We start from the raw sequence: 14,973 nt of genomic DNA on the forward strand, positions 1-14,973 counted from the left end.
ACCTCTTCCTTCCTCTACCCCACCAATAAGCTGTATGTGTTGAAATATCCTCTTCCGAGCCACACTCTCATCAGAGGCTGGACTAGGGAAGAACCAAGCAGCCAATTCTCTCACATATCAGCCTTGCTGTTGCTCAAACATTGGTAGACTCCAATCTGGTTCATGCAGAATTTTCTCTTTTTTAAACATAATTTATAAAAATTATAAAACATAAACTATAAAAATAACATAGCATACCCGCAATAAAGAGATTTCTCCAAATCTCTGGACTTCCCACCATCCCTTCCATGGACTCTGTTATTAAATCTTTTCTACTGCATCTTTTTCTATACAGTCGCACCTTGGTTGTCAAACGGTATCCGTTCCAGAAGTCCATTCGACTTCCGAAAACGTTAGAAAACCAAGGCACAGCTTCCGATTGGCTGCAGGAGCTTCCTGCACTGAATCGGAAGCTGTGTAAACCAGGTCAGATGTTCGGCTTCCAAAGAATGTTCGCAAAACAAAATACTTTGTGGCATTCGGGAGCCAAAACAGACGAGGACCAAGGCGTTCAACAACCAAGGTACGACTGTGCTCCCTATTATTATTATTATTATTATTATTATTATTATTATTATTATTATTATTATTATTAAAAACTTCATTATCTCCAGAATACCTGTTACATTACAAGTGTTATTGCAACTCTGCTCATGTTTTCACCTATTTGCAGTGCAGATATTTCAAACAGACGAAGCAAAACTTCACATTTAAATTGCACACAATTTGTATGTACCGTATTTTTCGCTCTATAAGATGCACCAGACCACAAGACGCACCTAGTTTTTGGAGGGGGGAAACAAGAAAAAAATATTCTGAATCTCAGAAGCCAGAACAGCAAGAGGGATCGCTGCGCAGCGAAAGCAGCAATCCCTCTTGCTGTTCTGGCTTCTGGGATAGCTGCGCAGCCTGCATTCGCTCCATAACACACAAACACATTTCCCCTTACTTTTTAGGATGGAAAAAGTGAGTCTTATAGAGCAAAAAATACGGTACTTTCTATGCAAGGTGCACACTTGAAAAGAATTGCTAACGTACACGCAATTTGACACATTCGGTTGCGAAATTCAAATTTTGCACGCATCTTTGGCATGCAATAAGCCTTTGTGTGCACTGAAACAAAATCTTGAGAGGTGCAAGAAACCGACAGGGGAGCCGGCTGTGTCATGATCTGAAAGCAACCTTTGCGCTGGCCGCACAAACTCCTCTTCCTTAATGCCCTTTCCATTTTAGATCTTCGGTTCAAAGAACGACCCTCCCTTTTCAAAGGAGGCTGATTGATTTCTATGAGAGGCGGCCGGGCGAGCGAAGTGGCAGCTTGCAGAGCACAATGGCAGATGTCTGGAAATAGCTGATGGGTTCAGATCAGGAGGGAAAGGAAGTACTTAGCATAAAGGTTAAAAACAGAGGGAAGACATTAGGAAAGGGCCGTTTCAGGCCAGATATTGGAAAACGACCCCGCCCTGTTCCGTAGGATGCAGAAGAATGTACTTTGGCTAGGGCAAAGGAGACCCCAAGGGGGACATTTTGTGGAACGGCTGAGAGGGGAAGAAAAACCAAAACAAATGAACATTATGATGATGATGGGCTGATGACTCCTGATTGTAACCCATCTTAAGCGTGGGAGGCTTTAGGTTGTCCCTCGCTGCCAGGGTTTCAACATACCACTCAGCCCCGAGAACTGAAAGCAGAGGCGGAGAAATGCAGAAACTGAAAAATAACTCAAAGTCTTCAACAGCTTTGGCCCTGTACACCTGATGGAGCATCTCCACCCCCAGCGTTCAGCCCAGACACCAAGGTCCAGCTCCGAGGACCTTCTGGCTGTTCCCTCACTGCAAGATGTGAGGTTACAGGGAACCAGGCACAGGGCCTTCTCGGTAGTGGCACCCGCTCTATGGAACACCCTCCCAGCAGATGGCAAAGAGATAAGCAATTACAGTGGTACCTCGGGTTACATACGCTTCAGGTTACAGATGCTTCAGGTTACAGACTCTGCTAACCCAGAAATAATACCTCGGGTTAAGAATGTTGCTTCAGGATGAGAACAGAAATCACGCAATGGCAGCGCGGCAGCAGTGGGAGGCCCCGTTAGCTAAAATGGTGTCTCATGTTAAGAACAGTTTCAGGTTAAGAATGGACCTCCAGAACGAATTAAGTACATAACCAGAGGTAACACTGTGTATGAATTTCTTTAGACATCTGAAGGCAGCCCTATATCAGGAGGTTTATATATGTTTGATGTTTCATTGTGTTTTTGTGTATGTTGAAAGCCGCCCAGAGCGGCTGGGGCAATCCAGTCAGAGGGGCGGGGTACAAATTATAAAAATATTATTATTCTTCATCCCAGGCTGACGACAGTTTGAGCTCATGATTTGGGACAGGAGCAGTGACCAGTAGAGACGTGAACTGCAGGGCTTGCACCTGCTCCCACCTGCGAAATTTTGGGTATTCGCCGTATCAACACCTGCCCACGTGGGTCCCTATTGGATGCAATCCACCTGACGCAAGGTAGGCTAGTCTTTGCCAACCTGGTGGCCTCCAGTTAGCCCAGCCAACTCAACTCAACTGCCCAACTGGTGCTTGGCCTGCAAGGCTGTTGATCTGACACCCGGCACTGTGTCCTCAAATGCTCCCAAGAAGCACCCAAATTAGCTGCGGGTGACATAAGATCTTGCTTCCTCTTTCCTCGCCCGTAAGTGACCAACACCAAGAAGTGCCCAGATTAGCTGTGAGTGATGTAAGGTTTCGCTTCGCCTTTATCTGCTTCCCTGCAAGTCACCAACACCCTTCCGAGGAGACGGAAGAAGGTTAACATCCTACACTGTCCCAAAGGCAGAGGAAGAACGCCAAAGGCCTCTCTTTCATGTCTGATGCTTTGATTTGATGTTTAGTCTTCTCAAATGAGTAGATCTTTTGAGCAAACCAGAGATGGGAACAACAAGAAGACTTATCTCTCACACAGAGGCCTGCTATTGTCTAAAATTCCAAATGGCGTCTTCATCTGAAATGTGGATGTTTCAGATTTAGAATGTGCGTGGAAGGGATTTTGATCTTATCCCCCTTTCGGTTTACTTCAGGGGGGTGAGTATTGGGAGTGACATTGCAGCCCTGATGAAATAAACCAATTTAATTTTGCTTCATTCTTGAGGAAATCATTCTTAAGGAAATCATTCTGAAGGAAATCAGCCCTGAGTGCTCACTGGAAGGACAGATCCTGAAGCTGAGGCTCCAATACTTTGGCCACCTCAAGAGAAGAGGTGGACTCTTCGTGACCCCCTGGACCAGAGCACGCCAAGCACTCCTGTCTTCCACTGCCTCCTGCAGTTTGGCCAAACTCATGCTGGTAGCTTCGAGAACACTGTCCAACCATCTCGTCCTCTCTCATCCCCTTTTCCTTGTGCCCTCCATCTTTCCCAACATCAGGCTCTTTTCCAGGGAGTCTTCTCTTCTCATGAGGTGGCCAAAGTATTGGAGCCACAGCTTCAGGATCTGTCCTTCCAGTGAGCACTCAGGGCTGATTTATTTCAGAATGGATAGGTTTGATCATCTTGCAGTCCACGGGACTCTCAAGCGTCTCCTCCAGCACCAGAATTCAAAAGCATCCATTCTTCGGCGATCAGCCTTCTTTATGGTCCAGCTCTCACTTCCATACATCACTACTGGGAAAACCATAGCTTAGGTATTCATTATTTTAATCAGGAGGAGTCAGCAGTCAGCAGCAGTCAAACTTAGCTCATTGCAGCTTCTGGGAGCTCGTGGCTGAGAGTTGCAAACAGGCCTCTCAAACAGGAGCATTTGCAAGTGCATTTTGCAGGGGAGTTTAAGGGGGAGGCAGAGAGTACTGTCTCACAGTGTACATAGGGCCAAGAGACATGGGGGTGGGGAGCTGATGCAATGACCTCCCAACACCTGTGCCATGTTTGTGCATGCAGAGGGTGTTTATGCACTTGTGCACAGCGACACACTGCTTATGCGGAGAGTCCGCCCAGCTTCCTACCCTCCCCAAACGCACCCGGCCCGTCACGAACAACTTGTGTTTTGCAAGTGCAAAAAATACATACAGCTTGACCCTCAAGGACGGTGTCCATTACCCTCTCAGTCAACACGGGCGCTGCAATTTGGACTTTATCTCCCTTCAATGAGGTCAAGACCAGGAAGACCCCTTTTCCCCTTCCAACAATAGAGGGGGATTAGCATTCAGCTTAGGGTGGAAAACAGGCCGGCTCTCACCAGCGTCAACTCACCACGTATCGCTGTTCCTGCTGCTGTCTCCAAAGATAAGATGTCGCAGGAGGCAGGCTTGGACTACTGCCAGGACCCCGCACGGCCCACCCTAGACAGCGGCAAAAGGCAAGGGACGGAGAAAAACAATGAGCGCCGTTTGAAGCTGGTGAGAAGCTTGCACGGGCTGCAACCCTCTTCAGCTCCACCTAGTCTCCCACCTCGTTTCCCTTTGTTTTCTGTGTTTTTAACCGCCGTGGCCCAAATGTTGTGGACGTTGCGACCGGCTGAAAATTCTGCGCTTGTAATTAAAAGGTTGCGTCCCTGGATGTTTTCCCAAAGAAGAAAACCTCAGAACAGTATGCGCGGGTGATGCCAAGATCTGGAGCATGTGGTTGATTTGTTCTGTCGTCGAGGGGTGAAGCAGGGGTCTGATTTCTCTCGGTGGCCAGGTGGCCTGGGAGCAAACGGCTGGAGCAAAAGAGCTCAAATATCCCAGCCAGGAGGAGATTCGAACCCTGGTCTCCCCGTCTGTATCCTCCTAAGTCTTACACTTAAAGGTAAAGGACCCCTGACCATTAGGTCCAGTCGTGGCCAACTCTGGGGTTGTGGCGCTCATTTCGCTTTACTGGCCGAGGGAGTCGGTGTACAGCTTCCGGGTCATGTGGCCGGCATGACTAAGCCACTTCTGGCGAACCAGAGCAGTGCACGGAAACACCGTTTACCTTCCCACCGGAGTGGTACCTATTTATCTACTTGTGCTGGTGTGCTTTTGAACTGCTAGGTTGGCAGGAGCAGGGACCGAGAAACGGGAGCTCACCCTGTTGCGGGAATTCGAACCGCCAACCTTCTGATCGGCAAGTCCTAGGCTCTGTGGTTTAACCCACAGCGCCACCTGCATCCTAAGTCTTACTCTTAGGAGGTCGGTAATGGGTCCTCAGACTTGAGCACATGGGACGCTGATACAAATTCCTCTTCCTTAAGGCAGCCAACTGGGCAATGTTTGGAGGGTTCAGACTGGGAGACCAGGGTTCGAATCTCCACCTGGCCAGCGCGCTCACTAAGTGATCTTGGGCCCATCACTATCTCTCAGCCTAACCCACCTCACAAGGCTGTTGTGGGGCTTAAATAAGGAGAGGGGAGAACCACGTACACCCCCTCGAGCTCATCAGAGGAAAAGGTGGGGCATAAATGCAATAATCAAATAATAAACAGATAAACAAACAAACAGGCTATGTAGATGCAAAAGCATATGTCTGGAGATCACACAATTTTTTAAAAAAATCATTGCTTTCACAAGGAAATGTTTATAAATGGGTTTTTTAGGACGTGTTAGGCTTGGCTGGCCAAAGAGCGAAAAACCATTTCGTTTCATAAGCGATCTCCACAATCCTAAATGCAACAGAGGTGGCATATCTCTGCCCCACTCCAGGTACTGCTGGACCCCCAACTACCACCAGCCCTACCCAGAATGGCCAGCAGCCAGGAATCATGGGAGCTGAGGTCTAGAAATACACGGAGCACGATTCTGCTCTGTGCATGAATATTCGGAGGGGAATGACTGAACGGAACTTTCTGTGTCCTGGAGTCACAGATGATCTGCTCTTGTCCCAGAAGTGGGATCGGTGCATCAGGAATTCTGTTTGCCACAGCTTCCACTTCCTTCAGCTGCTTTGTGCATCCCCTGCCCCCAACTCTATGACCAAGGCATGAATGTGCATTGCTGCCAAAGAGCAAAGACAGTCTTTCGTGAGGTCACCAGTACAGCCGCATCAAGATGTGTGGTGATTTATGCACAAGCAGAATTGACTGAGCCTAGGGTTCTATCCAGATGAAAGTCCCCTTGTACACTATTGCACTAGTGCCATTCCAATGGGGCTGGCCTAGGACAGCGCCCCCCCATTTCCCCCATAAATTGTTCCCCCAGTGGCTTCGAAATCCTGTCTCCAGACTTTACCTTTTTCTGCACAATGCCATACTTCAGCTGAGGGTTGTCGTTAAACATAAAACTCTGGATTTTCCATTCCTCGCTGAAGCAGCCGAGGCTGGAGCCAAACAAAAGGATCTTCAGGTCCTTGATTTAAATGAGGAGGGGAAAGAGGAGATTAAGAATAAAAAAAGAGGAAAGGACAGACCTCCTGCTCTTTTTGAAATCTAATTCTTCGCTCTGTGGGGTGCACACAAACTCACAACAAATAAGTTTTCAGGGACGGCCCAAGGGCACATGTGTGATCCGAACAGTTAGGATTCCAGCCAGCCACGCCCTATTTCAGGGAACTCCATTCCATTCTCTCTCCCCCTGCATTAGAAACCCCCCAGTCAGCATTCTGAGCCCCCTGATTCCTGCAGGGATTTCCAAGCAGGAAGGAGAAACCCAGTGGCACGCTGCCCGAGCCTGTCTCGCCACACTCGTAAATTTAATAAAAATAAATGGCGTATACAGTTGTCCTGATTAACCCAAGGAGTCGTTTTTTCCTTGCCTCACAATGTTCCTTCGGCATAAATGGCTCTGTGTGTCTGTGTATGTGTGTCACTGCAGCAGAACGAGGCTTTTTGGCTACAGACCCACTTGGGACTCAACCAGTCTTCCATTATCTTCGGGAAGAATGTGCCAAGCCTAATTGTTAAAAGAAAATGGAACCTACTGCAGCTCGGGGGGGGGGGAGGGGGCAGATAATTAATTTAAAGTTGAAAAGCTTTTTTCCCCCCAGGGTATTTGTGGGCCTCGCTATCAAAATATCACAGCTTGGAGCACTCCTGCTGTTGACACTACTGTTTCTTACCCACCCTCTGCCATAAAATCCCAGAATGTGTTCCACCACTTTGGCACCAACATTGGCTCTCGGTACATTTCTGAGCACAATTCAAAGTGTTGGTGCTGACCTTTAAAGTCCTAAACGGCCTCGGCCCAGTATACCTGAAGGAGCATCTCCACACCCATCGTCCAGCCTGGACACCAAAGTCCAGCACCGAGGGCCTTCTGGCGGTTCCCTCTCTGTAAGAAGTGAGGTTACAGGGAACCAGGCACAGGGCCTTCTCGGTAGTGGCGCCTGCTCTATGGAACACCCTCCCATCAGATGGCAAAGAGATAAGCAATAATACGACTTTCTTTAGACATCTGAAGGCAGCCCTGTGTCAGGAGGTTTATATATGTTTGATGTTTCATTGTGTTTTTGTATATGTTGAAAGCCAACCAGAGCAGCTGGGGCAATCCATTCAGATGAGCAGGGTACAAATAATAAAAATATTATTTTTCGTCCTGTCTCAGACTGAATTGTACGTTCCTGGTAAGTTCCCTTGAATCCCTCTTAAAAGAATAAAGACGCCACAACCTTATTGAAAGTCAATAAAAGAGGTTTACTCACATCAGTTCACAGTTGGATTCCTGAAGGCAGACAAGTATGTACATGTGGATCTACCCCATATGGGGAAATAATCCCAGTGCTTCTGCTAGCTGAGAGCTAACAGAGCAGTCCTAGCTGAAAGCTGGTCAAACGAAGAAGGAAGTCAGAAAGTGTGCTGCGTGACTCATCCTTTTGTAACCTGGACAGGTAAGGTCACGCCCACCTTCTATCACATGCAAAAGGAATTATGCTCCACCCAGGAGGAACAGGAAGTTTTGAACATTCCCCTGGATGTCTTCTCTAGCATTACAAGGAATGTTGTACTTGATTGCTTCTCATGGATCACATCCCACAGACACAACCTTTGTTCTGCCCCAGCAGGGCTCCCATGTCCCCTGGTCTGGATAGATCATGGTCTGACTCACTATAACACAACCGCAATTCCTCATGTTTGGAGATCTCAAGCAGGCTTAGAGGATATTCCATTTAATCAAGCTACAGTTGAAGGATGTGAGGTGGCCAACGTTTGAATAACCTCTCTCCAAAGAGCTGGGCCTGAGACCTTCTAAATGTTGACCACACTGGGCTAGATTTGGGGGGTGCTGCTCTGCTTCTGTGTACGACAACAGTCATTCGGCCTTTCCAACAGAATGTTCTGCATCGGCCACATCAATATGTTTCTTACCCTTGCAAGATAGTAGTCAATGGGCTTTGACGTGACTTGGACAGCATGCAGAGCCGAAGAGTCATGGATCATGTAGACATCCTCCAAATTTTCTTCGTCTTCAACATCAACTGCGGAGGGCAAAGGAAAGGCTGTTTAATATCCAGAACTCGTACTCAGAAACATGCAACCCCAAAACATTAGCTTTTGTGGCTTCGGCAAGTGAAGGTGCCCTCCGTTCTCTTCCAGTCTTTAAAGATGTGTTCTGTCTACATATCTGTCACGGCTGAAGAAGAAGAGTTTGGACTTGATATCCCGCTTTATCACTACCCGAAGGAGTCTCAAAGCGGCTAACAATCTCCTTTCCCTTCCTCCCCCACAACAAACACTCTGTGAGGTGAGTGGGGCTGAGAGACTTCAGAGAAGTGTGACTAGCCCAAGGTCACCCAGCCGCTGCATGTGGAGGAGCGGGGAAGCGAACCCGGTTCACCAGAGTATGAGTCCACCGTTCTTAACCACCACACCATGCTGGCTGACACACACAAGCATCACCCTCCAGGAATACTGATTTGACACGTACATAAAGTTCTGCTATAAAGAATTTGGTTCTTTATTACAAGAGCTTGACGTCATAGCGGGCAGCTCGATGAAGATGGAGTCCCAGTGTGCAGAGGCTCTAAGATGCTACTGGAAGGAATTTTTTTATTTTGTTTCGACTACGGCAGACCAACACGGCTACCTACCTGTAAATGAAACATATGTTGCAGATATTTCCCCACATTTATTATGCTATTTTTGTCACATACAAATGACTTGCGAAAACTTGGTATAATTATTTGTATAATGTTCTTCTTGTTTATAAAGCCCAATAAAATAAATCAATAAAATTTTCTATCGGCCTCCAGAAATAGCGATGGATAAACATGTAAAATCCCTACCCTTGCAATAAGTGAGCTAGTTGAGAATGGAATAAGACATACCTAGTTCCAGAGCGTCTTGGTTCAAGCTGTCTCTGCTGGGAGAGGACACAGGCATCTTTCTGGACAGAAACAAATTAAGCACACAGATGACCAAACAAGGCAATTTATCAGAAAGGCTGCTGTATAAACAGAGATGAACAACAATGTTTCAGCATGGGGAGCAGTTTTTCATCCGCATTGGGGGCAAAGGCATCAAATCCCCCACCCCACCCAACAAAATTCAGGGACTGTCAATCTCAGTTCTCAGCTTCCCGATCTTAAATTCGGACCTCCACATTTCTGCAGCAAATTTACCGTTTCTTCTTTAATCCTTGCAGAGATTAGCTAGCACTTCCAATTTCTCCCAATAAACCCATTCTCGTCTGCAGTTCCGACCAATGTACACATCTTAGCAAGCAGTCTCCCCTAATGGAATGCATTTTTGGTAAGGTATTTCACTATCACATTAGTTTTTATGCCCTGAATATGAGCATTTTTGTAAAATGCTTGGTTGGAAAAGTGTGCCGCAAAAAATCAAGCGAGTGAGAATTCTGAAGGGTAGCTGTGTTTTGGTTCGCGAAGTGTGAATTGGGTAGCTTCTCACTGAAATGCAAACAAAATTAGATCTCCCTGTTCCTACTGAGGGGGGAGAGTACAATTTTTAGGCGGGGGAGAATGCCCTGCTGCCATGTTTTCTCTGAAAAGTCACTCATATAGTTTCAATATCTGCCATTTTGGGATGCAGGAAATGGTTGCTACCGGCCTCCAGCGATGGACAGGAGTGCTGATGCTACCACAAATCCCCTCTCTGCAGAGAAAAAGTCAAAATTGCCCTTTCTTTTTAGTGTGATCTAATAGAGTAGTGAAATCGAAGCATGGGGGCAATTTTAGCCTGGGCCTTCAAAAAAACCAACAACCTCTTGACAACATGTTGTGGAGTGAAAGAAAACTATGTGAAAATGATGTACCGTGGTATTTAACCCATACTACAATGGCGAAGGGACGCGGGTGGCACTGTGGGTTAAACCGCAGAGCCTAGGACTTGCCGATCAGAAGGTCGCCGGTTCGAATCCCTGCGACGGGGTGAGCTCCCGTTGCTCAGTCCCTGCTCTTGTCAACCTAGCAGTTTGAAAGCACGTCAAAGTGCAAGTAGATAAATAGGTACAGCTCTGGCGGGAAGGTAAACGGCGTTTCCGTGCGCTGCTCTGGTTTGCCAGAAGCGGCTTAGTCATGCTGGCCACATGACCTGGAAGCTGTACGCCGGCTCCCTCGGCCAATAAAGCGAGATGAGCAATCCCAGAGTCAGCCACGACTGGACCTAATGGTCAGGGGTCCCTTTACCTTTACCTTTACATTGGCAAAAATGTATAGGACAAGAACAAATACCGCTGGAAATGTAAAGAAAAAGAAGATACTTTTTATCATAAGTGGGGGACTTGTAAGGTACAGTGGTACCCTGCAAGACGAACGCCTCGCAAGACGGAAAACCCGCTAGACGAAAGGGTTTTCCATTTTGGAGGTGCTTCGCAAAACGAATTTCCCTATGGGCTTGCTTCGCAAGACGAAAATGTCTTGTGAGTTCCTGCGGGTTTCCCCCCCCCCCTTTTCCTAAGCCGTTAAGCCGCTTATCAGCTGATCTGCTGATAAGCCGCTTAACAGCTGATCGCTAAAAGCCGCTAAACTGCTAATAGCGCTAATCCGCTAAGCTGTCAATGGGCTTGCTTCGCAAGACGAAAAAACCGCTATACGAAGAGCCTCACGAAATGGATTAATTTCGTCTTGCGAGGCACCACTGTAATAAAAACTTTCTGGGAGATGATATATAATGAAATGAAAAAAATATGCTTAGAATAACCTTTGTTAAGAAATCAGAAGCTTTTCTATTAGGAATTATAGGTACGGATATCCAAAAGGACAACAGCCGCTGGAAGGAAGGAAGGAAGACAAGGTCTGTACCAGAGAGGAATGGCAAACCAAGCTGATGGGACTACGCCAAAATGGCAAAACTGACCGGAAAACTCAGAAACCAAGAGGACAAAAACTTTATAAAAGAATGGGGGAGATGCATAAGTTACTTAGGAGACCACTGTAAGCAGATGGAAACATTAGCAGGATTTTGATTACACTGGTAGTGTGACAATCACCATGGATAATATGGTTTGATATAAAAATTGGAGTATGGAAGAAGATGCAGCAGTAAATGTTTAAAATGGGACCCCATGGAGAGGGTGGGGGAGGGGAGTCCTGAGATCCTTAGGAATCTCTTTATATGGATATACAGTGGTACCTCAGTTTACGAACTTAATCCATTCTGGAAGTCCATTCTTAAACCGAATCCGTTCTTAAACCGAAGCGTGCTTTCCCTAATGAGGCCTCCCGCCACCTGTGCCCTTCCACCGTTCGGATGCTGTTCTTAGACCGAGGTAAAGTTCTCAAACCGGGACACTATTTCCGGTTTTGCGGAATTCGTAAACCGAATCGTTCTTAAACAGGGCTGTTCTTAAGCCGAGGTACCACTGTGCTTTTTGATTCTTGGTTTATAATTTTGTATTTGTAAAACCAGTAAAAATGGTTTTAAAAAAAACCCAAACCTGTTGTCACAGAGGACTTTTAATTCTTATTTTGACTATTATTCCATGGTACGTTGCACAGGCTCCTCCCTCCCTCGTTTTGCACATTGCGTTGTTTTCCCATTGGGCTGTTAAACCTACTTGGATCCGCTCCAGTTTGGTAACTGAAATCGGACCATATTCCTGGCATCTCTTTGTCTCCACGGAGTGAGGAAACTGTTTCCACACCCAGAGGAGAGACGGAGGTTGTTATCCCGGATATGGGATCCCACAATTTCCCAGCTCAACAATGTCATTGCATCAGCGACTGCCGATTTGCAACATCCTTCCCATTCATACGTCCCCCCCCCCCTGGCTCTTTAGCAGGAGATGAGCAAAGCAGGGAACTCCCTTCGTGACATTCAGGACCTTCGTAGCAGAATAACAGAATACATGGGGCTTTTTCGGGGGGGGTGTCTCCTGGACCTCTCCTGGACCCCTTCCGTAACTTAAGAACATAAAGCTAGCGATTGTTTTCACCCTGGAAAGCTATAAGGAATTGATTCAACAAAACGTGATTCAGTCAGGAGAACTTCAGCATGCGTACACACTGGAGCAGAAAATGAATCACCGGCGTTAGGGATGAGTCAAGGCAAAAAAAGAAAACCCCACCCAGCGAACATCCATGTTTTAAAAGACCAGTCATGGGATTGAATCAAATGGGTTGCAAATCAATAAAATTACATTTCAGAGGGGTAACCTTTGGGACGTGGGTGGCACTGTGGGTTAAACCACAGAGCCTAGGACTTGCTGATCAGAAGGTTGGCGGTTCGAATCCCCGCGACGGGGTGAGCTCCCATTGCTCGGTCCCAGCTCCTGCCAACCTAGCAGTTTGAAAGCACGCCAAAGTTCAAGTAAATAAATAGGTACCGCTCCAGGAAGAAGCCATCTGATGGGCATTCCACAAGATGGGTGCCACTACCGAGAAGGCCCTCTGCTTGGGAACTGCCAGAAGGCCCTCGGAGCTGGACCTCCATGTCCAGGCTGAGTGATGGGGGTGGAGACACTCCTTCAGGTATACAGTGCAGTTCTGCTTATCCAGCTCATGACACCATGGCACTTGGCATTTCTCTACCTCTTCTCCATGTCACGGACTAGCTAGCTAAAACTCAGGTTTTAGGATGACAGAAGGGAGTAGAAAGGAGAGTCATAGGCTTGTGATATCATAACAAGGGTCAGTAGTAGAGCTGCCATGGAGGGCTCCCTAAAGATGCAGGTAGGCATTTGGTGAGTATACACAGTATAATGCATAGCAGGGTCAGAACCACAGGTCTCCACAGGCAGAGTCCTCCTCCGAAAGCAGACCCAAGGAAGAGATGGATCTGCTCCTTGGCTTGCGCCAAGAGTGGCTGTGGTGACCAGAGACTGCATCGCCTCTCCTGAACCTTCAGGATTCATCTCTGCCACCAGACTCTGTGAAGGCCACACCTTGGTCCTGTTGCTCACTCCCTGCTCCTGCCAACCTAGCAGTTCAAAAGCCTGTCAAAGTGCAAGTAGATAAATAGGTACCGCTCCGGCGGGAAGGTAAATGGCGTTTCCGTGCGCTGCTCTGGTTTGCCAGAAGTGGCTTAGTCATGCTGGCCACATGACCCGGAAGCTGTACGCCGGCTCCCTCGGCCAATAAAGCGAGATGAGTGCCACAACCCCAGAGTCGGCCACGACTGGACTTAATGGTCAGGGGTCCCTTTACCTTTAGGGTACAGCAATACAACTGTGGCATCTGCACACTGCCTCCCAGTCAACACAATGCAAAAACCACAATCCAAAATGTTGAAACAAGAGGGTTTCTATGGCTGGGAAAGACTTGCAAGGACTTTACCACTGTTTCCCCTTCAGCAGACGATCTCGCAATCGCAACTATTGTATACATAGCACGCATGGGTTGGTGGAGCAGGAAAATACACGGTTCCCGCATCTTGTAAGAAGGAAGCAATCCATCACATTAGGAAAAGGGGGCAGGAAGAAAATAGGCCTCCCGATAAGGAAGCCATACAGCGCTCTCTCCAGATTGACAGGCCTCCGCCTTTTGATCTCCGCGCATTGCGGGCCCGGTGTTTACATGAAGAGCAACGTTGCTGGGGAAAGTCCCTCTCTTGATACAATAAGGCCCTCTTCCTCTACAGCTTCCTATTTACAGTATAGAACAAATACACAAAGGGTTTTTTAAATAAGCAGTGGTCACCGGACACTTCAAAACAACCAACTCTCCTTGCAGGAGAAATCAGGCTGCAGCTTGATGGGTTTTCCACGGCATGGTGGTACCTTTAGAAATAAATCTAGAGCCTCAAAAGAACTCTTCTAGGCTTATAAGAGACATAAGAGACCTTGCCGACAAAGGTCCGTATAGTTAATGCTATGGTTTCCCCAGTCGTGATGTATGGAAGTGAGAGCTGGACCATAAAGAAGGCTGATTGCTGAAGAAAGGATGCTTTTGAATTATGGTGCTGGAGGAGACTCTTGAGAGTCCCATGGACTGCAAGAAGATCAAACCTATTTTGAAGGAAATCAGCCCTGAGTGCTCACTGGAAGGACAGATCCTGAAGCTGAGGTTCCAATACTTTGGCATCCTCATGAGAAGAAAAGACTCCCTGGAAAAGACCCTGATGTTGGGAAAGATGGAGGGCACAAGGAGAAGGGGACGACAGAGGACGAGATGGTTGGACAGTGTTCTCGAAGCTACTAGCATGAGTTTGTCCAAACTGCGGGAGGCAGTTGAAGACAGGAGTGCCTGGCGTGCTCTGGTCCATGGGGTCACGAAGAATCGGACACGACTAAACGACTAAACAACAACAAGGCTTATAAGAACAGAAAGAGAGTTTGCAGGATAAGTCCTGTGGCCCATCTGAGCCAGCATCCTGCTCTCAAGAGGCTGAACCAATTTATTATTAACAAAACAAAATCCTTCCAGTAGCACCTTAAAGACCAACTAAGTCAGTTCTTGGTATGAGCTTTCGTGTGCATGCACACTTCTTCAGATACACTGAAACAGAAGTTTCCAGACCCTTCTATATAGTGAGAAGGTGGGGAGGGGTATTACTCAGAAGAGTGGTGGGAATGGGTGATTGGCAGATAGCTGTGATGAGCCTGTTGACGACTCTTAACGACTGCAATAGGTCTTACAGGAAAAAGCAAGGGGT

General features: G+C 47.3%; 1 protein-coding gene across 1 annotated transcript in view; it reads right to left on the bottom strand.

Annotated features, from left to right (window-relative positions):
• Positions 1-14,973, bottom strand: part of MINDY4 (MINDY lysine 48 deubiquitinase 4) — an 89,244-nt gene that overhangs the window by 48,410 nt on the left and 25,861 nt on the right. The window contains exons 6-9 of the mRNA XM_081834292.1: positions 9,249-9,307; positions 8,290-8,399; positions 6,218-6,334; positions 4,284-4,372 (exon numbers count right to left, since the gene is read on the bottom strand). Of these exons, the coding sequence (XP_081690418.1) occupies positions 4,284-4,372; positions 6,218-6,334; positions 8,290-8,399; positions 9,249-9,307 (375 nt within the window). The remainder of the gene's footprint in view (positions 1-4,283; positions 4,373-6,217; positions 6,335-8,289; positions 8,400-9,248; positions 9,308-14,973) is intronic.

The sequence above is a fragment of the Podarcis erhardii genome, assembly GCF_964252035.2.
Source record: "Podarcis erhardii genome assembly, chromosome: 12".
Classification (NCBI taxonomy): domain Eukaryota; kingdom Metazoa; phylum Chordata; class Lepidosauria; order Squamata; family Lacertidae; genus Podarcis; species Podarcis erhardii.